Source organism: Ammospiza nelsoni, chromosome 11 (assembly GCF_027579445.1).
Source record: "Ammospiza nelsoni isolate bAmmNel1 chromosome 11, bAmmNel1.pri, whole genome shotgun sequence".
In the NCBI taxonomy this organism is placed as follows: Eukaryota; Metazoa; Chordata; class Aves; order Passeriformes; family Passerellidae; genus Ammospiza; species Ammospiza nelsoni.
The window spans coordinates 10,208,851-10,236,782 of record NC_080643.1 but is presented as its reverse complement, the minus strand read 5'-3'; the positions used below and the strand labels follow the sequence as shown (position 1 = coordinate 10,236,782).

Here is a 27,932-nt window from a genome sequence, read left to right as displayed (position 1 = left end):
CTCAACATAGCTGAGGTTCAAGGGTTTTAGAGCTGGCCAGGTCCTTGTATATCATGGGGGACTTGACCTCCCCTTTTCCCTTCTCCAACAAGAAGGCAGATAATTAATAAAGGTGAGGCCCAGTGACATTTTTCAAAGGTTTGATCCATCTCCTCAGCTCCTGACTCTTCAGCATCTTATTATCTGGAGGACTCGAGTGCTTCTTCAGTTTCAGTGAGAATTGGCTGCTTCCAGCCCCAAAAGCCTCTCTGATGGTAGTCTCTCTCAGATTGCCACCCTGGAACAAGGACCCAAGGAGTCACTGGCCACAGCCTCGTGCCTGATCCTCACCCAGACCAACACAGGCAGTCCTGGACTCATTCCAGAGCAGTTGTTAAAGAGTGGATGGTGACTGTGGGACAGGCTTTAATTCTGACCTGAAACATATGGGTGTCAAAACATTCTTTGTTAGGAAACACTGATTTTCCTGAAACCCTACTAAAATTGTGTTGTCCAACCCTGAATGGATGAGAAAAAAACCAAGAAGTTCTACCTGACAAGTAATAACTAAAACTAGACAGAGTCGTGGCAAGAAAAACCAACTGGCAAATCCACAGCATTACTCTTTTTTTTTTTTTACCCACTTTATTTATGTGTGTGTTTCTATAAACGTTTGAACTACTGGACATTTCATAAACCGTAAAAACAAACCTTCCTGCCCCTAAAATGCAATCTAACCAGCTTTTTGGTCAGACACCAGGGATGCTGGCAGGGCAGGTAGGTGGTATCCCTAGATAACCTCCACTGGGCATGAGCCAGCAGCTCACTGCCTCGGATCCTGAGCCTCTGGTTGCTCTGCTACTCCAGGAGCAGGACAAAAGCGGGATGAATAAAGAATTTCCCTTGGTGGAAAGTCAGAGGATGGAGGGGCTGCAGCATCCCCTGGCAGGATCAGACACAGTGACCAGGGCAGGCTCTGGAGCAGCCTCAGGGCTGTCTCAGTGCTCGGGATTAACACCACGGCCCAAATGCTCCTTCCTGCCTTCCTCCCCAGTGGCCCAACTGCTCCTTGTTGCCCTGTTTGCAGGGGTGAGCAGGGGGTGCTCCTTCAATCTGCTTTGCTCCCCTCTGAGGGCAGGAGTTTGTGGGTGCTGATTGCTGGGGCTGGCTGTAAGGCACGGTGGGGAGGGCAGGGGGTGTTGGGGTGGCAGGGGGGGCCCAGCCCAGCCAGGTGAGCCAGCACAGAGTGCCAGGCACCCACTGGAGGGGAGCACCGTGTCACAGCAGGGGCGAGAGCAGCACAGGCACTCTCAGTTGCCCAGGTTCACGTCTGTGCCGTGGATGAGCCACACCAGGTGGAAGCAGATGGCCAGGAACCCAGTGCCCAGCAGGTCCCCCAGGGCTGTGAGGTAGGGGATGGAGAAATTGTCTGGGTCCAGAGCCTTCCTCCACATCAGGCGCACGAGCAGGTCGGCCACGTAGAGCAGGATCCCCACCTGGGAGGGGAAACAGAGAGAAGGAAACAGACAAACCCTGGGCTCAGAGCCAAAGTGGCCATGGCCAGGGAACCAGAGCTAAGGGGGTCCCTGAGCATGCACAGCTTCCCAGAGAGCTGGGGTTCCTCTCTGGGATGGCATGGCATGGCATGGCATGGCATGGCATGGCATGGCATGGCATGGGTGTAGCTGGCTCCTACCCTATCACATAACCCACAGCCTTCTGCTGCCAGCCTCAAGTGCAAAGACCCTGCTTGAATTGCTCACCAGCACTGCCTGCCCAAACCAGAGCCTGGCCACACCAAAAGCATCTCCCAAAGGTACAGTTCCTATCCCTGTGCCATGAGTGGGAGTGCTCCACTCATTCCACCAGATGAAGGTTTCTGTGAATATGCAGGCAACCCCAAAGGACAAGTTCGTAGCCAGGGTTTTTTCTCTTCATCCTTCTTTTTTCCATTAGAAATTCAGAGCATGTCTACTTTGTTTTTCCTAAAAGTCTCAGTGGACAACTGGAGTTTGAGGCAGTTTTTACATCAAAGCCATCCCAAGCAGAACTGACATGATAAAAAAAAATCTTTTTTTTTTTTCATCTCGACAGTTTAAAAATCTTTGTTGTGATTTCTTTTAATTCTTATTTCATTCCCAATTCTGATAAACAGATGGCAGAAAAAAATATTTCTGTTAAAGATTAAAGACTGTCTAGTTAATTGAATTAAGAAGGGAGAGAGAATTTGCACCCCACATCTGTGGTCCCTCCATGGGAGACCACAGCACATCAGGAACCAAAGCCCGAGGCAGCATTTCTAAAGGTGAAAACTGCAAGCTGGGCTGGGAGAAAGGAAGGAGGAGAGATGGGGAAAGTAAATTAAATAACAGAATCACAGAAACTAAAGCTGGCTGGAAACTCAAGCGTTTTACACAGATCATTTGTCTTCCTCAATTCAGGATCAAATACATCCACATCTTTCCTGATGGAAAATTTGTTTAACTTGTGCTGAACAACCCTCACAGATGCCACACTAAGCAATAAGCCCCACAGCTTCCCCCCCCATTTCTGTTTTTCCCAAGGCCTAACACAAATCTGCCTTTTTCCATTTGAAATCCATGATTTCATGTTTCCTCCCCTAATTACCACATAGCAAATGTTATTCTGTCCCTTCCTACAGAAATTTGGCAGTTTAAAGGCTGTTAACCAGACTTTTCCTAAGTCTCTCTACTCTGGACTAGTTAATCCCAAACTTTCCCCCCAACCCTTTTTCTTTCTGTCTTTCTTTATAAAGGATAACAGAGGTGGAAAAAGGGCCAGGCTGAGTGTGCCCTCCTCCAGTGGCCTCCATGGGAATCTTTTGGGGTCAGTGGTGTTACTGGGATGCTGCTCTTTGTGCTGTCATTTATTCTTGCATTTTCATGCCTGGCTTTGGTTGAGGAGTTACCTCGATGCATAAAGAGAAGGATAAATATTTTCCTTTAAACTGTGGCTGTGCTTCTGGGCTTGGGGCTGTGCAAAGGTCAAGGAAAACTGATTGTTTACACACACAAGGAATTCACCCTCAGACACAAGGCTGCTTGTAAGGCAAAGTGAGAGTCAGCCACCTCATCATGCAAATCAATGAATCACTCATTTAAAAGGGCAAGTGAAGTCAGAGCCTCTGTGAGTTCAGGCAACAGCCACATGCATTTCTGAGTGAGAAAAATAAAGTTTACAGGGCAGAAAAAGCAGAACAAATCAGATGATCTGCTCATTGCCTACCAGGAGTTTTACTTCTGAAGATGAACTGCTCAGGGCCTGGGCCTTACCTTTGTTTTTGCCCACATGGCCCTGCCCAGAGGGATTCCCTAGGTTTTCACCATAAAATGTGACAGTGATTTCCAAAATGGGTGGGGAAACGTGCTGGCTGCAGTTCACTCTTCTCACTTTGCTGGGGTGAGTTGTGGCAGCCTGGAAATATTTGGAGTTCACACCCAAGGAGTGAACATTTTAAAGCAAGATATTTCTTGCTAAGTGTGTCTTTGCACACTTACTGCAGCTCAGTGGATGTTGAGAAGTTTTTCCTCCTCTCACCCTAAAGCACAGCTGTGCTCATGTGGGAAACTAGAGCCTGGCAATTTGGGTGCAGTATTACTGGAGCTACAGAATGTACAAGATTCTTGGCAGAAGCACACCTGAAATGGCAGGAAACAGAGGCTGCTGCTGGATGTTTTACTGTGACTCCTTTTTAACCTGGAGAATGCTGGTTTTATGCTATCTGATAGATTCCTTTTGGGTGGGAGTTTGAGGTTTACCTGCAGCAAAGCAGCAGCCAGGTAGAACATCACAAAGGTGAAGGACAGGGATGTGTGGCCCCCCTGCAGCAGGTGGATGGTGTAGAGGAACACCAGGTGCCCTGGGATGACCAGCAGGAACAGCACCCGGGCTGACTTGGAATTCACCCCTGCAGAGCACAGAGACAGAAAGAGGGGTAACAGCAGCTGGGAGGACAGGACACAGTGAATATTTTAATGCATAAACCATCCCACCAACCCCATTGCTAATGCCTTCTCTAGATCACAAAAACACAGGCAGCATGCGCAGGATCAGCCCAGCAGCTTTGTCTAGCACTGGAACTGCATGTCAAAGGCTTTGTGCTCCGTGCTGATCCACTGTGATTCTTGCAAACACTCCTCTGTGATTCTTGCAAACACTCCTCTGTGATTCTTGCAAACACTCCTCTCAGCTGCTCTCTGCCTCCCACAACTTCTGCTCTGCCTCACTGCAACAGATTTTCCCAGTTTATAGTTTGATCTAGCACTAACTCTCAACCTAACAGGGAAAATCAAGAGGAACTCTATAAAGACAACAGACCCAAAATTGAGTTTTGCTGATTCTTAAGTATTTCCAGAGCTGAAGGTGGAGGAATTGCTGATATTCAGCAAGATTATGGTCCATTCACTGCTCTGTCCACAGGTGATGGCTGTAGGCTGGCCATTAAAATGACTTTCTGTTAGATCAAATCTAAGATTCTTTTTCAATTACTTTCCTTAGTGCTCCCTGAAGGCCACTTTCTTTGCATGCCACTGAGCAAATATGCCTTAAGCCTTTTTTTTCATGCTGCCCACTGCAAGGATGCTTCCTCTCTGATCTGAGTTTTCTCTGAGAGAGGGGAAAATTCTGCCTTTGAAACCCAGCCAGTGCTTCACCAGGCAGGCTTGGGAAAGGAGCTGCCTGTGAAGACAGACAGACATGGACACCAAGGGCTCAGGGTGTACCTGATGAGAAGAATGTGGTGCATGGGTTGGGCCAGTTCTGCCTCATCTTGTATGGCAAAACTCCAGGCATGCTCCAGAAGTGCAGGAATGTAGAAATTCGGCTGGCTTGGATGGCAACCAGATTCCCTCCAACACCTGTGAGGACAAAAACACAGAAAACCTGTAAACCACCTTCACCACAGCAGGAAACAGCAGTGCAAAACCCAGCCTAGGGTGAGTCAATCTGCATTCACTGAGAGCAGCAGTGAGGGAAAGAGCAAACCTGATCCCTGCATCCCTAGGGGTGCTGTACTGTTCACTTTGCAGGAACAGCTCCTGAAAACCAGGAAGGTTCCAGTAATTGTGATCTTCTGCCTGCTGGCTGAAAACATTTTCCCTTTCTCCCCAGCACTGGATGTGGCCTCTGAAATGATGTAATTGCACCTGGTTGGACAGAGTCTGTGAGCAACACCTGGGGAAAGGTGGGCAGAGGCTGCTCATGGCCACTTCTTGGATTTACTCACTCAGAGAAACATTATTGTTTGAAAGACAACAAAACATCACGGAGAGTGATTACATGTCTGTCTGAAGGTACCTAACGCACTTGTTCAATGAGAAGGAATCATGAGGATGAATTAGAACCCAAAAATGTCACCTAATTAAAGTAAATTAATTAATTCCAGACTAATTGCAGCAAACATGAAAAAGCAGCTATAGAGGGATAATGATCTATGGAACAAACTTCCACCACCCTAAGTATTTTCAGGATGGAAATGCCACAGAAAAGATAAGGGTGAGCCAGATGCTACAGGCTTCTCATGCCTTCCCTTCTTTGGAGAAGAAATCATCATTAAATGTGAGATTTCCCAGATGGGAATCAAAGTGAAAATATTCAGGCTGTCTCATTGCAGCTGAAGATGAGACCTGAGCCATGCACTGCCAGGCTTTGCACAGGCAGAGTGAAGAGCTTTGAGGGTGGCACACGGCCCTAGGAGCCTGGGTTTCCCTTGGAATGGGCCTGTCCTACAAGAATGTTATAATAGCAGAAAAATAAGCTAGTGGATCTTCACTGATTCCAGGATCCCCAGCAGTTTGTGCTGATAGGTGTGTGCATAAAATTACCGTGAATATAAAATATAAAATATAAAATATAAAATATAAAATATAAAATATAAAATATAAAATATAAATGCACACAAAATATGTTGAGATATGTGTATTAAAAATCCAATTATATCTAATTCATGCATGTAATCTTTATGTATATGTAAAGATATATATTTAGCTCATGCACATATAAATATAAATAATATAAGTAATGTAAATATAAATATAAGTATAAATATACACACAAAATATATTGAGATATATACATAAAAGTCCAATTATATCCAATCCATGCATATAATCTTTACATATATATAAAGATATATATTTATCTCGTGCATACAAAAATTACAAATATAAATATAAATATAAATATAAATATAAATATAAATATAAATATAAATATAAATATATATGCACACAAAATGTTTATATATATACAAAGTTATATCCAATCCATGCATATAATCTCTCAGATTCATACACATGTATAATCTTATTATATTACTAGTTATCAACATTCTGTATAGGAGATGATTGCACCACACAAATCACTGAGTGGAGGGAAGGAAACAAGGGAAAATGGATATATTGAGACATCCCAGTAGGTTTGATTTTATGAAAAGTGTCAATGTAGCTCTCAGAGATGCTGTTAACCTTTTTACACAGCTCTGTCCTCGCTGCTGTTTTGCTCCAGAGACATTTCAAAACATAAGCAGGAACATGATGGGGACCAGTAGCTTCACTTTCACTCATGATGGGATCAGGGAATTGTGTAGGGGCAATGGTGGATGCCAGAAGCCTTGGGAGGAAGGAGAGGTATAAATAAAAGCATGCATAGAACCTCCATGTCCAACCTACCATTAATCACAGGTGTGAAAACTGCCATGCCTTCAAAGTTTGGGTCAGTCACAGTTTTGTCCAGGATGAGCCCACCAATGCTGTTAAGAAAAGGACAGCAAATGAGGTTGGATCAATCTTTTTCCAGGGCAATTCCTACACTGAAAACAGCACCCTGCCATGGGTTACTGCATCTTCCCCACTGCCAGACTGGACTGCTCACCATGCACTCCTTTACAGCTCAGCTTTCACCAACAGAAAACATTATAGATTTTGTTAATGGCATAATGATTCATAAGGATCTCCTTGCCCACCCCCAAGCAAAACTGGTAGTGGTTAGAAAAGCATTATCATCCTCCCACAAAGTTCTGTTACCCTTCTATACTGGACTTAGCAGTTTTTTAAAATTCTCTTCCAGATCTCAGCTTGTACCACAGGAAGAAGGAACTACCTGGCTCTACATCTACCAGTATTTTCTCTTTACAGCTGGATAAGAATGAGGTTGAAGCCTGACAATCTGTGATGATCAAAGCCTGTCAATTTGTGATGATCATCATCTGTGCTTTCAGTTTGCTGGCTTTCACCCATGTGGTGCCTGGATGTGTGAGTGAGACTCAGAATGATTTGCTTTTCCCAGTCCTTTGGGGGCTCCTCATCAGCTGTCTCACAAATAAGGGAGACAGACTGAAAACCTTTGGCACAGTTTGTGCAAGACTGAGAAGGACCAGGGGCAATTTAAAAAATAAAAAAAATTTGAGAATCTTCTCTGCCAACAGGTGTGGAAACCCAGAGCACTGGGAATATTTCTCTGTATGCTCTGGGGTGCCCTGACACCCAGGGGAGCACTGACTTAGACCCTCATTCATTGAGAAAGTTTCCTAGACTTCAAGATAGACTGGAATCCACAAAAGTCTGGAATAGATTATAGAGAGCAGTGTATCACTTGGTGAGAAATTCAGGTTATGGGGGTTTTAGTATGTCATGCATGGAAGCAAGATGGAGGGCACAGGGTGTCGTCCTGGGTTTCTTCTTTATTCTCCTTCTTCATGGGTTTGGGTGGCATTTTGTAATTGGGCAGAAAAGTCCACATTGGGGGCTCTTTGAGATCAGTTATTGAGTTAAAAGGGAAAATAATCCAGGTGTCAGTTCTTAATTGGATAGTTTAGTCTTAAAAGATCTTGTAACAAGAGATTGTTGGCCATTTTGTACCTTGCTGCTGAACTCACAGTAGGGAGACTGTTTTACTGATAACAGATAATAAACACCTGAATCCCAACACGAATTACTGTCACAAGTGCATTCAATCCAGGCCCAGAAAAACTGACAAGTGGTACCCCCACAAAGAGGATATTCTGCTGCAGGAGAAGGGGCTGCAGGTGGCACACAGTACTACAAACTTTACACACTCAGAAGAGAGTCTGTTGGAGAGTCACCAATGGCTGAGAAGCTCAGGGCAAACCCCCTTCTGCTGTCCCTGGCAGTGTCACCCTTGGTGTCCCTCTGAGTGAGCCCAGGTGTGTGCAGGGTGCTCACAGGGTGGGAGCTGTGCCTCCCTTACCTGCTGATGCTCATGGCAACAATGACCGGCTGCCACCCAGACTTCAGCACTTCAGCCAGGGATGGACTTTGCTTGGCAATGGCAACCCAGAGAGGGATCATGACAATGAACACAGCACAGATCAGAGGAGAGAGGTACTTCACATCTGGCAGGGAAAAGAAATGTTGAATTAAATATCCATAGCTTCACTGGTTGCCAAAATCGTAATGCACAAAGATGGGAAGAAATGCAGCAGGATTCTTACTCCAACTGAGTTATGTTAGAGGAAAAAATCACATGAAGCATGATAGTCCCCACAAAACCACCTCATTCCACCACAGAAATCAATAATTAATCCCTGAAATTCACTGCTAGAGGATGCTGTTTGAAAATCAGCAGGATTCAAAGCAAGTTATATTTGAAGACGAACAACTCTCCAATTTCACCTCCAACTAAGAAAGATAAAAAGTTACAAAATTTCTGGCTTCAGGGTGCAAATCAAACAGCAGGGCAAGAGGGAAACTCCTGTGTGGAAGCTGCATCCCACTCAGGGAAGACACCTCATACCTTCACCTAAAACAAGAGGTAAGAGGCACTTTAGGAGGGGAGCTAGCAGAATTGCTGAGCAGCTGGTCTGCTCTATAGGAACAAATGTTCTCTGGCTCGTATCAGCCAGTTCAGATCTGGGGTTTCTTTTGTGCTAGCTTGCATGTGTTTCCATTAGGTGCTTTTTCCATTCAGCAGAGACATAGCCTTGGATCTTTAGAAGCAAAGAAATTAAAAAATAAGATGTGCAGCACTAAAAGAAAATAAACATGACTCAGAAGCATGAGAAACACCTTCGAGCAATGGGGCTGATGCCAGCCCTTTTGATACAAAAATGCTTCTTCAACAAAGCTCTCCATCTGGTCTCTGAGCTGGGGCCAAAGGCAGTGGGATGTAATGCTGGCTTTGCAGGTAATCTGGGAGATGAAGCAGCTCCAAGTGTGCATTTTTAACAACACCACTGCCAGGGCCTTGGGCTACCTGGATGAGAAGCACTGACGTGATGGCATCTGCTGGGAGTGAAAGGCTCTCACACAAAGAGGCGCAACTCCTCATGAGAGGCTTCAATGGCACTGAAATGCATCTCCACTGAGTTTTGTCAGTGCACTTCACCCTCTGGAGTCATCCAGGACAGGTGGGATGTACGACAGACTCAGCTGCTGAACTGGGTCTCTTACCCACACCATGTGCTGTTTTGAGCAATTAATTCTGTATTAAATAAATCAGGCACAGAGCACTGGAATTGATCAAACCTTATCAGAGCCCACAGAAAGGCTCCTGGTGGGATGAATGCTCTTCAGGCTCCACATTCCAGTTCTGCTACATTCTCTCCCAGGCAGCCCATACCAAGCTGAAACCCTTTGGCACAGTTTCTATCTCCTTTATGCAGGACTGAGAAGAACCAGAGCCAATTAAAAAAAAATAAATAGAGGATCTTCTCTGGCAAGAGGATATTCTGCAGAAGGAGAAGGTGCTGCATCAGGTGGCACACAGTACTTCAAACTTCACAGGCTCATCAGTATTTTTGATGGATACATACACATTTTGGTAGGACCCAGAAGTTTTTAGAGTGTGACCTGCACCTTATTACACACTGGGCAGGGAAATGGATTTGTTCAAGCACCATCAGCAGTGCCATCTTTCTACCTGCATCACTTCATGCTCCCAATGACTTGGTGTCTGTGTGCTGACAATTTTCCATCTCAAGAGGCTCTTTAAACTACTCTGGAAACCCCAGAAATGCTCTCTGGTCACAGCCACAGAGGTTATCATGTTGTTCTGCCCTGTGCTCCCTGGGAGATATTATCTGAGGCTCAGCAACTGAAAGATAGATTAGCTTTACAGAGGCAGGTGCAATGGCATCATGGAAAAATCCTATTTAAAAAAAAGCACCTCTGAAGCTCAAGGAGGACAGGATGGAAGCAATTCATAGGCCTCTCCCTGCAGTGTGGGCTCCTTCACTCCCTCACTTGTGCTTGCACATGGAATGAGTTATGCAAACTGAGAACAGCTGCCTCATGCTTCTGCTCAGTCTGGAGCAACAGTTTGGGTTTCAAGTGGAATTGAGTTTGCTGCATCTTTTTATTTTCCCATTTCTGTTCAAGCTTAGGCTCACAGTAAATAGCCCAACACTTTAAAAGCAACAGATATATCACCAATGTTTTGAACTTCTGAGGGTCATCAGGTACCCAAGCCTTTGGCAAACAGCAGCACAGCCAACCCCAGACCACAGCTCCTACTCGGAGTCCTGCAGGCACAAAACACTGCAGGCTACCTCCCTCCAACTGAGTATCTTGTTCATCCATGACTCTCCATGTGAGAGGATACAAGAACATTTCACTAGTGCCAAACCCCTGGAATTGCTTGTGAAGAAGGAACTGCTGTTACCCATCCATGCACAGGAAGGAGTTTTGCTGGCTAGTGACAGATCGAGGAACAGTCAGTGTCACATATGCCAGCCTCCTGTTCCAAAGCTGCACAATACATGTTGGTCATTTCTTTGACAAATCCCACTTGTGTTTACTAGGCTCTGCCTTCCAGTTTGTTACTAAAAGACAGTCTGGAAAAAGCCTCTTTGGTCGTTTTTTTACCCCAGTGGCATGACAGCCTCCGTTCTGAATCATGCCAGAAATGCTGGGGCAGCCTGAGTAATTTCAGAAGGATTTGTGAGCTCCCTTGCTGAGCTGCAGCTCCCTGCTGAACACTGTACCTATGTATTTGAAGAGTGTGCTGCTGATTCCTGCCAGGAGGGAAAGGGTTATCAAATCTCCCAGGCTCGCTGCTATGGGTGTGGCGACATTGTCTGGGTTGATCCCAACTTTCCTGGCTCCAATGACCACACCAATCATCACCAGACCTAGAGAAGACACAGAGCAGGCATCAGAGAGAGCATTTGGCTGTGTTTTACCCCAGAGCTGCTGCTCTGGGTCAGGATGTGGGGGTCTAAGAGAAGCAAGAAGCAGGATACCCACAACAGCACCATGCAGCTGGAGACTGGGCACCCCCAGGAATTTGTCCTTTTGTTTTCACCAACCTGAAGTGCATGACTCTGTCCTTATAAACTGCACCAAGGGCCCAGAGGCACACAGGCAAATTCCAGGGATCAAAGCAGACACCAGCAGGCAGCCCAAATGTAGAAGCTCCCCTCCTGAGCAGCCTAATCTTTGCTGCCTTGAAGCAGGAGCAGGCACGAAGCACACTCATAGATAAGCACACAGCAGGCATGCAGCAGCCTCTTGGTGCCATCCCCTCCTCTAGATTCCACAGCACAAAGATATTTTCCATATTAGACTCAAATTTCTCAAAGTTTGAACCACCAAGGAGCAATGAGCTTCCTTACTGTAACCTGCACTTCAGCCCAGCCATCAGACTGAGCCCTCATGTCCCAGAGCCTTTGGGGCTGCTTTCATTTGCTCTGGGTATTGATGCTGTGAGCAGCTCCAGAGTCAAGGGGTTATGGTGGCTGCCCACATCTCTTCCCTTGTCCTCTGAGGTGCACCTGGAATATTGAGCTGCTTTTCAGCATTGCTGGGGAGAAGAAAGGTTTTGCTTTGCTTTTGCCCAAGTTTAGGAGCACAAATCCCAAACTCTGGTGAACATGTGGGAATCCCTCAGTGTGACCATGTTCACAGGAGTCTGAGGATGAGGGAAGAGATGAGGATCTGACTCCATGTTTCAGAAGGCTTGATTTATTATTTTATGATATATATTATATTAAAACTATACTAAAAGAATAGAAGAAAGGATTTCATCAGAAGGCTAGATAAGCTAAGAATAGAAAAAAAAAGAATGAATAACAAAAGCTTGTGTCTCGGACAGAGTCTGAGCCAGCTGACTGTGATTGGCCATTAATTAGAAACAACTCTATGAGACCAATCACAGATCCACTTGTTGCATTCCACAGCAGCAGATAACCATGGTTTACATTTTGTTCTTGAGATGTCTCAGCTTCCCAGGAGGAAAAATCCTAAGGAAAGGATTTTTCAGAAAATATCATGGCAACACCTCAGCTATCAGATCTCTCACAGCGATGTGGAAGAAGCACCTGGAATAAGCTAACTAGCAAAGGCAGCCTTGAGACAAGGGATTAGACATCCCTTCAAAGTCCTTCTGTGGCTGACAGGCTGCACCAAAGGAAGCCCAAGAAATGGTGATTCCCTCCAGCCCAAGAAATGGTGATTCCCTCCAGCTCACAGCCTCCCTGTGCCTGTCTACAGCCCCTCCAAAGCTGAGCATGCACAGGAGCATCAGTTCTACCCCAAGAAATGTTCATCTTCCCTGATACAACATCCCTTAGACAAAAACACATCCTCACACATGACATTTCCACAGCAGCCCTCCCAGACAGCCACACTCCCCTCCCCTCAGCACAGCTCATGCTGCTCCCCTCCCTGGCCATAAAAACAGCAGCTTCAGCCACACACAGGCTGCCTGTGACATGTCCAGGGAAAAATCCGATGTCAAACCTGAGACAGCCCAGCAGCAAGGCCTCTCTGTGCCCCACCAAGCAGGGAGATTGTAGAGAAGAGCAATGAAAGCTGAGCTGCTGTTGTTTAACAACTGCCTCATCCCACGTTTTCCACCAAAGGCATCTCCAATCACCCTCTGACTCCAGCTTCAGGATATGCAGTTGTTCTAACTTGTCCCTTTCGTTTAGAGAACTTGCAGCATCCTTTGTGCCAGCTGCTTTATTCAGGGTACCATGCTGCCCTCGTATGGCAGACCCACAAACTGGAGAGCTTCAAACCACTCACAACAGCTCAGCCCATCACACTGCCCTGGAAGGGGAAGAGCCAGGGGACAGAAGTGCCTGGTTCAGCTCACAGCAGGCAGACTGCAGGCCTGCCCACAGGTGTGGGGTGACCCATCTCAAGCGTGGATTTGTCAGCTAACAGACCCTCAATCCCTGGGTGACACCATTTCACCTTCACTGGGAAAGGGACAGTGTGGATGGCCCGTGTGACACCCCAGAGACACAGAGTGGGGGTGTTTGTGCAGCCATGCACAGCTTGGGGCACTTTTCCTGTGCCAGGTGAAGCACACTTTGATTGCTGCAGACCATGGGGGAAGAGAAGCACAGGCAGCATGCAGAGAGGATGAAAGCAGCAGCCACAGCTCCCTGCAGCCCTCCTCTCTCTGCCACACCAGAGGGATGCCAGCTGGGCCTCCCTGGAGGAACAGGGCAGCTCATTCCCCACCTGGGTGCTGCACAGTGGCTCTGAGGAGGCAGAAGCACTCACCAAGGGAAAGGGCAGCAATGAAGGCCGTGGTGACACTGCTGGCACACAGCACAGCAGCCTGGCTCAGCTCCACAGAGCCCTTGGAGATGGCTCCCAGGATCACAGCAGCCACAGCAGCCAGCAGCCCCACCACAGTGGCCTGGACCTGGGGAGCAAAGGACAGCTGGTGAGCACTCACCCCCATCTGCTCCTGGCAGCCCTGGCCCCACCACTGCAGCTCTGCCACAGCCTGCAGGGCAAAGCCTGGCTCTGATGAGGATTGTTTGGGTATTTAAACAGCATCCCTGCAAGGCTCCACTAGATCAAAAATAGAAATCCCAACAAAGTTTGCAGAAAATCTCTGGGGGGTCTGCAAAGGGCAGATAACACTTCAGCAAAGGACACAGAGTCCAGCAGCAAGTGCATAGCCCTGGTCAAGACAAAAATGGGCTCCCCATCAGCTCTGCACTCCTGGGAGGCTTGGAGCTGTGCAGGGAGATAAGGGAAAGCACACAGGCACAGGCTGCCAGCCCTGAGCTCTTGCCATGTGCAGACTCCAGGCTGGCTCCTGGATTTTAACAAGCAGAAGAATTGCCTTTACAGAATTGCCTTTCTCCCATCTCTCCCCTCCTGCCCAAGGCTGATTCCCAAACAGTGCCAGTGAATGACAGGCTTTATCCAGGGGCTGCTGTGAAACAAGGATTGTGCCACAGCTCCTGTGCAAAAGGAGTTTTTATTAGTTCAGTTTGTCCACAAAGGCAGTGAATGTCCAGATGTGTTTTACAGCCAAACTACAAGCTCTGGGCCACACAGAGCTTTACTGGAGGTCAAGTCCTGGCTCTGCTTGGCTGTGTTGAGGATTCCTGACCCAAATCACCAGCTCTCCATTCAGCACTGCTGGAACAGATGCTGCTGGTCTGCAACAGGGCAAGAGAAAAGAGACTTCTGCATCTCCCAGCTGAAGTGACTCACCTGGATAAGGGCTAAATTGCAGGTGGCCATTTTCCATTGCTTCTGGGCATCATCCATCTGTCCAGTGTTAGCCTAGGAGTCAAGAGAGATACCCTGAAAGCTGTTCCTGTGGTACAGGTGGCCTCTGAAGGCAGTTTCACCTGCTCCCTGGGGGAAAGGGGCTGTCAGAGAGAGGCAAATGCAGGCCAACATCTCCCAGCCTTCCCTGCACTTCTTTCTTGACACTTTTCCACCAGCCCAGTGTCCCAGGGCCATCAGAGGCTCACACTGGAGGTGCAGAGGTGTTGCAGGGCACCCAGCTAAAAGTGAAGTGGATAGACAAAAAGCTGAAAAAATTAAACCATTTTTTGTCCTTTGTTCTCCCTAAATTCCTCTGATAAGCTACAATTTCTCCTGAGGCATAATAAAAAAAAAAAAGACCAAAGTAAACAAAATTGCTTAGGGAGATAGAAGAGAGCAGCAAAAGCTGCTGCAGGTTCCAGGAAGCCTCAGTCTGCTCCCCCAGGGTAGGATTGCTGGGAAGCCCTCAAGGATCAATACCCACAGCAAAGCAATCCAGCACTGGAGCTGACAGCTGTGCAGCCCTGGCTGTGTCTCCTTCATGTGTCACAGGGCCCCAAATATCAGCAAGTGGCCACCCAGGGATTAATTCACCTTCAAAGTGCAGATGGAAATTCTCTGTTCCACTTACAAAATGAGGGCAAACACATTATTTTAATGTTCATACCCCACTAGTTTCTAGTTAGCAGAAAAGGGCATCTCTCATACACAGCATGATTACATAAATGAAGAATCTCCTGATGCCTCCTGCTAATCACCCCCCTCCCACAATTAACCAGCCTGTTAACACTCACAGCAGTGGAGAGCCTGGATGCCAGCGTCATCTCCAGATTTCCCTTCAGGCCAACCAGGGCAGGAACCAGGATGAAAACTTCTGTGATGGTCCGGAACACGTCCCAGTGCTGCAAGGAAACAGAGGCAGCGACCTCAGCCTGTGCTGCTGCACCCCAGGGCCTTGTCCCAGCACCTCCAGTGTCCTGGGCACACAGGGACAGATGCTGCCCTGATCCATTGCATGTTTTGCTTTTTGGGAGGGAAGGAAGGAATTTTCAGCTTGCAGTGTTCTTTCTCATCTCGTGCACAACAAAGCACTGCCCTAAAGGGGAAGGATCTTTCTTTCTGGGGGCAACAGAAGATTTTGGAAACCCATAAATTAAAACCTTTAAACTTTGGAAACCCATAAACTAAAACCTTTAAATTTTGAAAACCCATAAATTAAAACCTTTAAATTTTGGAAACCCATAAATTAAAATCTCTTTAGCACCAGCCAAGACCAACATTAAAAGTAATTAAGGTTCAAAAGCCAAATTAGATAGAGCATGTTCTCCATCCTTTGCACTGACACTAGAACCTCTGTGACTAGCACCTAGGAACTTCTACTGCCATCCAAACTCATGAGAACAAAACCAAAGACGTAGGAAATGATCTCACAACAAGAAGTTGTGTTTGTCTTTTCTTACCAAATTCAAGTCAAGCATCTAAGACTGGTGAGGGGAAGGAAAGAGATTTTTGCATCTCTTCTCCACAGGCAGTTCCTAAATCTTCCTGTTACCAAGCACATTCTTGGTACAGCTGGAAAAAGGTTTTGAATTAAGATATCTCATAAGCCAAACTGCTGAGCCAATATCTTCACTGTTGTTGCTCCTCTGAAGCTGAACTGTGCAAAGCTGTTGAACCAGCTGCAACACCAGAGACAATCTGAAAACATAACAAACTTTGTCTTCTCTAATTTTTGTACCACACAGTGCCTTGGAATAGAGTTCATCCCTCCTCTGTGCATTCAAGGGTGTTGGCAAAGCCCTGCTGTGGCCAGAGAGGTTTAAATCAGGATGGAATCCCAGAATGGGGCCACTCAGTGTGAAGGAAAAGTAACGAGCCCAACATCTAAGAGAGAATACAAGGAAAAAAGGGTGGCTGCAATGAGCCAGATCAAAGGTGCATCTAACCCATCCTTTGCTCTGCCAATAATCCAGTTTGGGTGTATAAAATAATCTACAAAACTGACAGGTTAATGGGATAACTCTCCTGTGTATTTTCCAGACTCTGACTATTTCCACAGGGTCCTGAGCTGCTGGGGGTTTTCTGCACATTTCCCAGTGCTGAAAGGTTTTCTCTTTCAGGTCTTCATCCAAACTCCCCCCTCCAAGCCATGTGCCATCCTGTGGCACAGATTTCCACAGTTTAGCTGCACATCACATGAAGATCCATTTGTTCATTCTTTCCAGCTTGCCACTGGCTTGTACCCATGGTGATCCTGAATTCTGGCACTGGAGGACAAAACAAACCAGCACATCCCTACCCACCTTTTTCACATTCACTGGGATTCTATAAACCCGAATATCCAGGTGGCTGGACAGACTCAACAAAAGGTGACACATTCAGCTGCCAGCCTGTTAGGAAATATATACAGGGTGTAATAATAGACATCTGTACAGAGGTGTTTTTCTCTGGCTGTGCCATGGGAAGCTGTGATGGTGTCTCTCTGCTGGGGAAGAACTCACAGCTTCCTTCTCAGAGAAGTCAGGATGGATGAATTGGGGCTGAGCTAGTCCTGAGCATGTGGTGCAAGGCACCTCAGAAGTGCAGATAACAGGCAGAAAGTTATTATCAATATAAAAAAGGCATTTTTTCCTGGCAGTGGTGGAACAGGCACGTTTCAAAATGTGCAAGGTATGTTACTGTTGCATAAACAACTAACAACACAAAAATTGTCCCCTTATTTGGCACACTACAGTTTTGTTTACATTTGTTAGCATGGAACTTAAATACCTGAGAAAAGCTAGGGGTGGACATTTATTTTAAAGATTCATATCCCCCTCTCTGCTCTCTCTTTAATTAAGAATAAAGATCCAAACACATCTTTGACACATTCAAAAGAAAGAGGAGAAAACACAGACTCCACAGTCACAATGTAAAACTCCCAATCATCTAAAGCACAGAGGCATGCAGAAATTCATACTTAAGACCTTGCATATTTTGCACATAAAAAGACATAAATAGAAAGCAACAGAAAAACTCAACTGTTTGTATTTTCTGTGCATGCCACCTTTGGGAAATATGACTTTGGTATATCTAGGTAAACTCCAATCCTTGTGACAGTAGATTTTGCAGATCTCAGGCCATCAGAACAGAAGTTTCAGCATATGAAGTATGACTTTTTGGGACTCTGCCTTACATATAATTACACCTGAAAGCTCTGAACAATTAATAATCACACAACTGTACTAATAAAAAAAAAAAAAAGCTGACTTAATTGCCTCTATTTGAGTCTCATTAGTGACTCACTGAGAGCCTAAGGGAAGATTCGTAATGATTTATACCACAACAGCCAGGGCTCCATTGTGTTAGTGACTGCAGGAATACAGAATAAACAGATGATGCCTGTGCCATCAGCTGGCAGGGCTGTCAGCTGGAGGAGTGGCTGAGGGGGCAGTTTGGAGCCATGCAAGCAGGCAAGTACCTGAATGAAGACACCTGGACAAAGCCTAGGAAATGTCTCTGTCCTTTGAGACAAAAGCTGGCCTAGAAAGAACAAAAACATTCCATGGAAACCCACTCAGGCAGACACAGAGCCAGAAAGAGACTCTTTCCCACTTCATATTTTCATAATGGAGTTCCAGCCCTAAAACTCAGCTCTGAAGAAGCCTGGTAAATAATTCCATGTTCTACTCAAAACAGCTGGATCTGCTCATGGGGTCCCTCAGAAGAAGGGAGGTTATTTATGATGGATGCTCTGAGCCAGCCCCCAGCCTCAGTGCAGCCCCCCCATGTAACAGACATCTTTTATGAAAAATCCTTTCCTTAGGATTTTTTTTCCTGAGAAGCTGAGAGGCCTCAAGAACAAAATGTAAACAATTATTATCTGCTGCTGTGGAATGCAACAGGTGCATCTGTGATTGGTCTCATGTGGTTGTTTCTAATTAATGGCCAATCACAGTCAGCTGTGAGACAGAGAGTCCAAGCCATAAGCCTTTGTTATCATTCTTTCTTTTTCTATTCTTAGCTACCCTTCTGATGAAATCCTTTCTTCTATTCTTTTAGTATAGTTTTAATATAATATATATATATCATAAAATAATAAATCAAACCTTCTAAAACATAGAGTCATATCCTCATCTTTTCCCTCATCCTTGGACCCTGTGAACACCGTCACACCCCCAGGCTCAGTGCAGCCCTGCTGCAGCTCCCCACACTGTCCCCACAGACCCAGCCTGTCCTATTACCTCCCCAGGACATCCATCTCCCATCCATCCATCTCCCATCCATGGCAGCTGCTCAGAAGCCTCAGAGGTTTTTCCATGGCTCTGAACAAGTCAACAGAAAGATCAAAATATCCTAGAGTACAAAATGCAAGCCAATTCAAAATCCTTTTCAAAGCTAATCATCTCATGGGCTTTTGTCAACAAAGCACAGAGATATCTTCTGTCTGTGACTTTTCTTTGGACTGTGTCCCACTCCAGTGGCATGGAAAGGGAAAATGAAAGGGAAGCTTTCCTCCTGAATTCTCTGGTTGGAAATCTGATCAGCCAGCTTCAATCTGATTCTCCACCTTACTGTAATAAAGTGGGCCAAACACTGGCAGGGCCTTGCAAGGTCTCCAGCAATGCCAGCCAGTCCAGAATCCAGATGGACCAGCAGCCAAGGACCACTGGAACAGAGGCAGAAATGTCCAGAAGGAAAAGCCTGTGCCTTGCTATCAGCCCTGCAGAGAGACTGCATCACCTGCACACATAGGAAAGGAAAATGGCAAACATCTTCTTCTTTGGGCATCCTTTTCCTACAGCATGGGAGACCCAGGTCTGAGCCTTAGAGTCAACTGGGCTGGATAAATCTCTTCTGTTGATTTTTCTCTCAAACACTAATAAGAACAGTTCTTGGTTTCATCCCAGAGCAGATCAGAAACTGCAAAAATCCTGAGAAGTTTGACAGGATACAAATGAGCAATTTACACTTTGTTCTCTTTACAGCAATAAGAGCCCTGCAAAAGACAGCATCAGCTGGACTCACAACACAGAATCAAGTTATTTCAAGATATTTTGAATGTAATAAAAGAAGGGCAGCAGGATTAAACTCAGCATTATCTATGCTCTAGATACCATCCTTAAGCTTGCCCATATACCTCACTGTCCAAACACAGAGTTTCCTAAGAATGTTTTGCAGTAACTACAAATAGGGTAAAACATTCCTTAGCCAGAAGAACCACTAGAAAATGGGCAAACCACAGACTCCTGGACTTGAAAAACCTGTAGTTTCAGTATAGGAGCCCTCATGCCTGGCAATATGAGTCTCATGGTACCTGGCCTCAAGCAAACAAACTTAGTGTCAGGTTTTAGTTGGACAGGACTGTGAGTTTCCATCTCTCACACTTGCAGGAAGTTGAAAATCAACAGCTCAGAGACAAAGAAGCACAGAACAATATCCCAAACCTTTAAAGGCTGACATCTCTGCATTTTCCCAGTTACTGGGAAAGGTGGGGTTGTTGCTACCATGGCAGCTCACCTCACTAACATCTCTCCTGTGCCATCAATGCACTGGGCTCCCTCCTCTGGGAGCTGAACCCACGGACTGACCATTTCTATTTCAACATACTTCACCAAAATATACACTTCCTGTGGTTGTGGTTTACACCTTACCCCATTTCTATGACTCAAGTGAGCAAATACACAAACTAGATTGCACATTGTCATTTAAAGGGCAGTTGCAGGTATGCATACACGGCCTGTGTTTCCCATCAGTCTGGATACAGCTACATTTTTGAACACAGCTCAGTTCTTAGCAAGAGTTGATTTCTTCTGGACAAAGACCTGTTCACTCCAAGGTACAGAGTGGGTATGTGCTGTGTCCTTCTCCTTCTTTGAGACAAATGCTAACTATCAGCATAACATCTTGGGGGTAGTTTGAGAACTTCTGTAATGCTGCAAGACAGGTCTGTGCCTAAGCACAGCACAAGGTGGAGATGACAAACACAGCCCAGAAAGAGCCTGTGCCACTCCAGTTAACCCTTCTTTGATATTCCTTGTGCCTCCTTTAGTTCAACTTCTCTGCCTTCTTTGTTTCTTCCAGTGCAAGAAAAAAGCCAAGCAAGGTATTGTCTTTCCAAACATTCAAGTATCCATATTTAGCTCCTCCCGTGGTATTAATGCCAGAGAATCCAATGTACCCCAGTGAGCTCAGAGTGTAGGATATATCCTTGGGAAACTCTGCCAGCCTTTTGATTTGTAAATCCACCAGCATGAGATGCCCAAATGAGATCAAATTTTGCATTTCTATTTGTGCCACCAGCACAAAGGAAACACAGATGGGACAGATCCTGGTTGGGGGCACAATGGTGCAAATGCTGCAGCACTCCCTGGCATCCAGGGGAAGTCATTCTGAATTTATACCCACCTCAGGAACTGCCCAAGAAGCACCCAGTTTGTAGGCAAGGCTAATCATTTTATGGCGGCGTGCCTCTCATCACACTATCTAAATGATTTCTAGACCAAAGATTATATTAGGTTGTTTGCAAAGAACTGAAAGCATGAACTTGCCTCTAAGTAAAACAGGTAGTTAATAACAACTCTGACCTAGATCTCCTTATCAGCAGCTTTTGAAGGAAAGAAATGATATCATGCAACAGGGGAATATGCTGCAGCCTGATCCAGTTGCTTCACAGGAGTTTTATCAAAGTGTTGAGCTCCACAGAGAAAAGGGAGCACCCTGTCTAGCACACCCAGAGCAGTGCCAGGCAGCCATCTGACAACCCACACCACAAGGAACACAGCTACTGATCTAAAGGAGGTGGATGGTGTCCTTCCAGCACAGAAAAAGCCTACAGGCATACTGCTGAGTGGCTGCTAGGAGCACACTCTTTAAAAACAAACAACTCAAACGCTCAAGGTCAGAGCCTAAGCCCACCCTCTCACTACAGGTTGCCTAATTACAGGTACCTACTTGAACAACATCCATCAAGAGGCCAGCAGCTACCATTCCCAAGCCAGCCAGGAGGAATGGCACAAAAATCTGGGAGGCAATGGAGAAGGAAGTCTCTGGAAGAAATCCACTGGCTGACCTGGTCAGCTTGCAGGTGAAACCTCTCAGCTTCTTGCCATGGAAGCACAGTTCCAGCTGTAACTGGGTGACCACCATGGTCACACACTGTTACCCCATGCTCAGCAGGAAAATGGAGGGAGATCAGGACATGACACAGATCCTCTCTGCAGCTCTCTCCAAAGCCAGAAGGAATGTTTTTCCTCAAACTACAGCAACGATGCCAAATTCCTTTAGTTTCTTCTCCTCCTAGGAGCACGTCCCGACGATTGCAGCAAGGGTATCCTCCAAAATTGGTTCAGCTGGGTTGAGCCCAGGTGGCAGCAAACACGATGGACACAATTTTTCTGATTTATATCCAGCGGGGAATTAAAAAAGAGAAGAGAAGATTGTAGAGATGCTTGTGGACGAATAGAAACGAGCCCACACCCCATTCAGCTCCCACCACTTCGGTAAAAACCAGTAAGACCTGCTCAGGCTACAGCACTGAAAGAGTAACAAGTCACACAAGAATCCCTCAGCGTGCTCAAACACACTGGTGTCCTTTCTCCTCGGGTTACATTTCTTGTCAGAGCGCGGCGCGCGTTCGCTACCAGGGTTTAATGTGTAAGCTGCTGCCAACAACCAGCCCGGCTCCTCGCTCCCACCACAGGCTCTGCTGAACTTTCCTCGCTGTCCCGAGGCCGAGGAGGTGGGGAATTACCAACCACGATCCATGCTGCACTTCTCCAAGGTGAAGAAAGGTCAAGCAGAGCAGGAGCCCACGCTTCTCTCAGCTGACAGCGGCGTTACGCAGGTCCTGTCCCCAGGCAGGTGACACAGCTGAGACGGCTGGTGACACAGGATCTGCCCTCCTAGACCCCAACCCCAGGCAGGTGACACAGCTGAGCCGGCTGGTGACACAGGATCTGCCCTCCTAGACCCCAACCCCAGGCAGGTGACACAGCTGAGCCGGCTGGTGACACAGGATCTGCCCTTCTAGACCCCGGCCCCTCGTGTCCGCTCCATGGTCTCGGTGGGACAGAACAGTCAGGCTGTGCCAGCTGTACCTCTGAGTGACTGGCTCTCAGGGGGAAAAAAAGTTCAGAGAAGCAGCCAATAAGCTTCAAAAGCAAGCACCCTTATCTGCTGTCATCACTTCAACTTTCTGCTAGTTTGCAGAGGCCGAGATAAGAGTCCTAGCCCAGCTCATTTAAGGTAGCTCCATGATCTCTCTGCGCGACAGGCAAGGGAGAGAAAGGGCGCGCTGTGAGCTGGTCACCCTTCCTGCTCTGAAGTGAAACATGCTGCTCCTGCATGCTCCTGGGAAGTACTGTCTGAAAAAAGGAGTCTCACCCCAGAGCTTCATGGTTAAGGAGCCTATACAGGGTCAAAACTCAGAGCTGCACCTGCTACATATGGCCAAAAAAATTTGTATCCTGCTCCATAAATGCTTCAGCTCAAAGTCATGCATGTAGGGAAAAGAGTCATGGTATTATGCCTAGGCTCCTTTCTAATAATTATTTTGGGCAAATTAATTGAATCAGAGGGTCAAAAAGGTTTAAAAACCACCTTTTGGGATGGATCAAGCCCTTCCCTCACATTTCTTGCAGAGAGGAAAAGGCTAATGGCTTGTGGACTCTGTCCTTGTGACAGGGTCCCCAGCACTGCGGGGGAGTTGGAGAGAACATGACATGCTCGCAGCTAAATTGGGAACTGAGGGAGCTCTCAGCCATTCAGGCAGTGTTTCTTTGGTCTGAGCTCACAGCAGCTGAGGTGACAGAGCAGATCTCCCTGGAAGCAGGGCAGAAAACAAATGGAGCTGCAGAGGCTCTGTCCTTCGCTGCTTTCTAGGCTGTTATTTTGGTACAGCCCCTAAAAGCTTCTCCACTCCCAGCTGGTGTGTACAGTGTCTCCACCACCTAACAATGGTCCAGTTACTGGAAAGCTAACAGGAGAGCACATTTCAGCTAATCTAACTGGAACAAAAAAGTCCCACAATATCTGGAAGAGCCAGGTTAATAAAAATCCTGTAATAACCACACATGACCCAACCTCCTTACACCAGCTGGGAAGAGAGAAATTACAGTATGAAGGCCCAGTTCTAGTTAGTCATTCACAGAGGCTTCAAGGAAATAAAAAACAATTTCTGGACAAAACTTCTGGACAAAAAAAAAATAGGTTTTCCAGTTCTAATAATGTGCCTACCTAGTCCCATATGTCACTGTATCAGCTAAGTGGATTGATGACAGGCAGAAGCACTAATGTAAAGGAAATATCAATGAGACTGAATGACTCAAATGACATTAAAAAACACAGCAGCAACACACCCTGTACTAAAGCATCAGCCTGACAAGGTTTATGAGTTTATCACGCTCCATCTCTCTCCTTCTAAGCAAGCACCATAAAAAGCCGTCAACCGATAAATCAGTATGCAGAGAGGTAATTGGTTCAGGTGACCCATGTGTGTACACTGGGCCATTTTGTTATACATTTAAGGAGCCTCTGATAAAGAGCCACACCATATTTATCAGCAGAGAGATGCATCTCTTTTTCCTGGTAAAGAAATAAACCTTATTTGTCCAGACAACATGCATCAGGTGTGAGAAGAAAGAGAGCATTGCTCAACAGTGGGAAAAGGATTGTAGTCTCCGGAATTGACACAATTGCTTCTGACTAACAATAATCTGGTATCATGGGATGTATCCAACTTCCAAAGTGTAAATTTGTGACTGGTATTCGTGTGGATCCATGGTGCAAGAAGCAATCACAGAAAAGACATGAGACCAGAGAGAATTGATATTATTTCTAATACACGAACTGGAAGCCTTGGGGGTAGAATTCTGGAGACTAGCTAGTGAAAAAAACTAAAAAAAAACCCCAACAGCTCATGGCTGTTCCACTCAAGATGGCAAAACCTGGAGAGGTGCACTGCTGCCCTGCTCTGCACACAGATACATCCTCCTGTTGCCAGCTAGCCAACAAGTGGCACTGCCCTGGAGGAGCCAAAGCAGAAGAAGCCTCTTGGGTGAGTCCTGACCCTGACCTAGATCCCTCAACCACTGGCACAGTACAAACATCAGAACAGACAGACAGCAAATGTCTGAGAGCACAGTTTCATCCCTACCTTGTCATCCCTGCAAAGGAGACACAGAACTGCCAGGATGCTCTCACAGTGTGGCAGTGCTGGCAGCACTGTGCCAGCACCACGGGCTCACAGGAGAACCAGATGGTGCTGTCCAGGAACTGCACATCCCAGCTGCTCCAGCACCACCACCCCTGACTATGGGAGCTGTCTGCTGCACCAAGCAGTGAATTCTTGTTTCTAACCTTGCTCTTCTCCTCCCCACTTTAGGAAAGGGCAGAGAAGAGAACTTTTGTGGAGAGATGGAAGGCGGCAGATGGAGAGTGCCTGGGGCCCAGGGACTCTCAGAAACAACAGCAGCAGCCAGGCAAAGGCCAGGACTGGCTCAGGAAGGAAGGGCAGCAGCAAGTCCTTGCTGAGATGTGCTCAGGCAGTCCATGGTATTCACAAACAGCCACTGTGCTCATTGCCAAAAGCCACGTTTCCTATGACATGTTGCATGGGTTGATTTCCCATACTTTAAGGACTGCTATGATGGCTTTTAGTGAGCTCTGTATTTGCAAAAACAGAAAACAGACTTTTGCAGCTTCAGAGGAGAATGAGGTCTGCCTCACATTCTGTTCATATTAGTGGCTCAGCTCCTCCTAGGAAAAAAACATTGAAGGAAAAGTCCTCCTCCAACATCACAAACACATCTGCAATTAATTTCACACTTTAACAACTCACAGTAGGAAGAAACATACATTTAATGTCAGAGATCCTTTGGAACAGGCAGCTCTAGAAAGTCTAAAAAATAAAAACAGAAGTGGCTGCTCAGTGTTCAAGGCTCTTGGGAATGATGTCTAAGGAGACAAAAAGTAGTTTGACATTGGGTTCTGCATTTGCCTGGTGTTCTGTGATCTGACTAGACATTCTGCTGGGTATCAAGTACAAGCTGAGGTCAGTTAAGGATACTGTGTCACTCCTAAGCCTTTATAGCTCTTCTAGCTCAGGGAGATCAGCCCTGGGTTAATGACAAAGGAACACAGCTCCACATTTGTGAAAGTTGTCAATGTAAGCACTGAAGCTTCTGTGTCCCTGTATCAGATAGGTCAGGGTAGTTTGACCTCACTAGTTAGTCAAATAACAAGGTTAACAAAAAGGCAGACTGTTAAAGGAACCCAGAGTGCAAAGGCATGGCAGTTTATAATCAGCTTTAAACTGCCTAAAATTAGGTGCTGATCATTGCCTTAAAGATCTGTATTGCTGCACCATAGGAGGAAAGGTCTCATCCTGATCCCCAAAGTCAGAAGTGGGACCTAAGGAATTCAAGTCTTCTGCTGTGAGGCCTTAGAAAAGGATGTGGTGCACAGGCAGGGCTGAGCTGTTGTGGGAAATGTCAACAGTGCTGGGCTGGCTGATGCCTTGTGCAGGACTGTCCAGGGCTACATCCCTGAGTGATGTCACCTCTGTGTGTGCTGCCACCCCAGGCTGTGCTCACCCACCTTCTTCCCAGGACCAAGGGAACATCTCTGCATATTCCTGATCACTAATCAATTAGGAGTCCACATTCCTAATCATCATCTTTAGTACCGTGTTCTCTTTTTTATCCAGAGGAGGAAAGGCACCAGAAAAGCACCACAAGCCTCTTGAGAGCTGCACAGTACACAACAGCTGACTTTGAGGGACATGCTGGCATAGCAAACTGCTGCAAATCCTCCCTTGCTGTGCCATTCCCAGAGCAAATCCCCTGCCTGTGAAGAAAAGACCCCCACTCATCCCACAGCAGGTATGTCAGATGAGTTTCTTCCCCTTACCTGAACATAATCCAAAACCATGCCTGCCAAGACCATGCCCAGCCCAGCCAGGAGGTATGGCAGGAGCACTTGCAGGCAGATTGAGATTGCTGACTCTTCCTGTGCCTTTGCCATGGCTGCTTTCTCCTCAGCCAGCAGCTTCTGCTGTGCCTGCAGAGAGACATCCTCTGGCTCCTGGCTGCCAAGCCTGCTCTCCCTGTGTTTACCCTTGCTCTTTCCTCTGTGCCGGGGTCGCTCTCCATTCCTGGACCTGCCCTCTTTCCTCCTCTGCCGAGCTTCCTCACCCTTCATGGTGGCTTTCTTGGATCACAGTTTTTCTGAAAAACAGAGTCAGAAACAAGGAGATAACAAAAAGAATTATCAGGTGGGCGAGAGACAGGAAATTCTTCGGCATTGTGTGCAGTCCTTTAACCTGAAGGCAAACTATCACTTGCTCCCCAAACCCAGGATGCTCTGCTGGCCCCAATACTAGTACTTAGTTTACCTTCAACTTTGTATAGTGTGGAACCAATCTCCCTTTGTGTAGCAGCATCCCTTCCTAGGCCTGTGTTCACACTGCAGTGCTTGCTGTGTATCCTGGCTGCTCCCCTGAGAATGCCCAGAAGAACAGTGCTGCACATGGCCTGAACTCTTGACCCACCAGCTCTCACACTGGGAGTCACAAAGAACTTATGAGCCCAGCAGAATCCAACCCTTTTCAGGACCTGACTGCTGGCCAAGAAATGGGAGCAGCTTACTTTATTATATCCTAGCATCCCATAGCCCAGCAAAGGACCAGCATCCAGGTGTGTACTATGCTTACTACATAGCTGTCCACCACTCCTCAGTAACAAGACAATTCCTTGATCTTAGTGCTAATCTGGATACTTTTCCTTCCTTTTGTGCCTTAGTTGACACACATGCACTACATGACTCATCCCTCTACAGAGAAGTTGTCACGACCCCACAGCATCTCACAAGAAAAAATAAACATGCAACATCCTAACCAGTAGCCCTTTTGCTGCCATCAAATCTCCTTTCTTGATGGAGCTGTCACTCGCACTGCTGGCCCGGGCAGTGCCCCAAGTCTTTCACCCATCACCTCCTGCCAGCCAGCCCTCATCGGGATTAACCTCCGCCAGATGTTTCCTGCTCTCCTTTTCAGGATGGAACACCCCGAGGCTCCGCGCTATCCCAGGCAGGACCAGCCCTCTTCTTGCGCCAACATCTGGAGCGCGGAGGGAACAGCTGGGAGGCCCCAATAACCGCTGGGGAACGGAGGGAGGGAGGATGGGCAGGAAGATGGGGAGGACAGTCCGGCTGTGCGGGCGGCGGATCCGCGGCCCGTCCGTCCGTGCTCTTACCGGCTGGCGGTGCTGCGGGGGCGCTGCCGGGGCCGGGGCTGTGCCCGCAGGGCCGGGGCGCTGCGAGCGCGGGCGGCTCCCGCCACATCGGGGCGCGGCGGCCGCGGGTTCGAGCCCGGCCCCCGCCCGCGGAGGGAGGCGGAGGCGGCGCCGTGAGTGGCAGCCGCCGGTCCTGCCCCGGCGCCGAGCCCGCAGCGCCGCTGCCGCGCGCCCCGCCACG

The 27,932-nt window shown here is 47.0% G+C and overlaps 1 protein-coding gene across 3 annotated transcripts; it reads right to left on the bottom strand.

Moving 5' to 3' along the window:
• Window positions 1-603: 603 nt before the first annotated feature.
• On the bottom strand, window positions 604-27,836 carry SLC41A3 (solute carrier family 41 member 3). Of its 3 annotated transcripts, XM_059480019.1 has the most exons (11): window positions 27,713-27,836; window positions 26,370-26,686; window positions 15,275-15,382; window positions 14,421-14,492; window positions 13,470-13,614; window positions 10,940-11,086; window positions 8,206-8,350; window positions 6,669-6,748; window positions 4,722-4,856; window positions 3,759-3,907; window positions 604-1,475 (listed from the first exon to the last, which is right to left on the bottom strand). In XM_059480019.1, the coding sequence occupies exons 2-11, from the start codon at window positions 26,658-26,660 to the stop codon at window positions 1,290-1,292; spliced, it is 1,458 nt and encodes a 485-aa protein (XP_059336002.1). In that variant the 5' UTR covers window positions 26,661-26,686; window positions 27,713-27,836; the 3' UTR covers window positions 604-1,289. The 3 variants fall into 3 exon arrangements, with proteins under 3 accessions (XP_059336002.1, XP_059336003.1, XP_059336004.1); XM_059480020.1 differs by lacking the exons at window positions 26,370-26,686; window positions 27,713-27,836 and adding an exon at window positions 21,414-22,421; XM_059480021.1 differs by lacking the exons at window positions 26,370-26,686; window positions 27,713-27,836 and adding an exon at window positions 21,532-22,421.
• Between the last annotated feature and the right edge of the window lie 96 nt (window positions 27,837-27,932).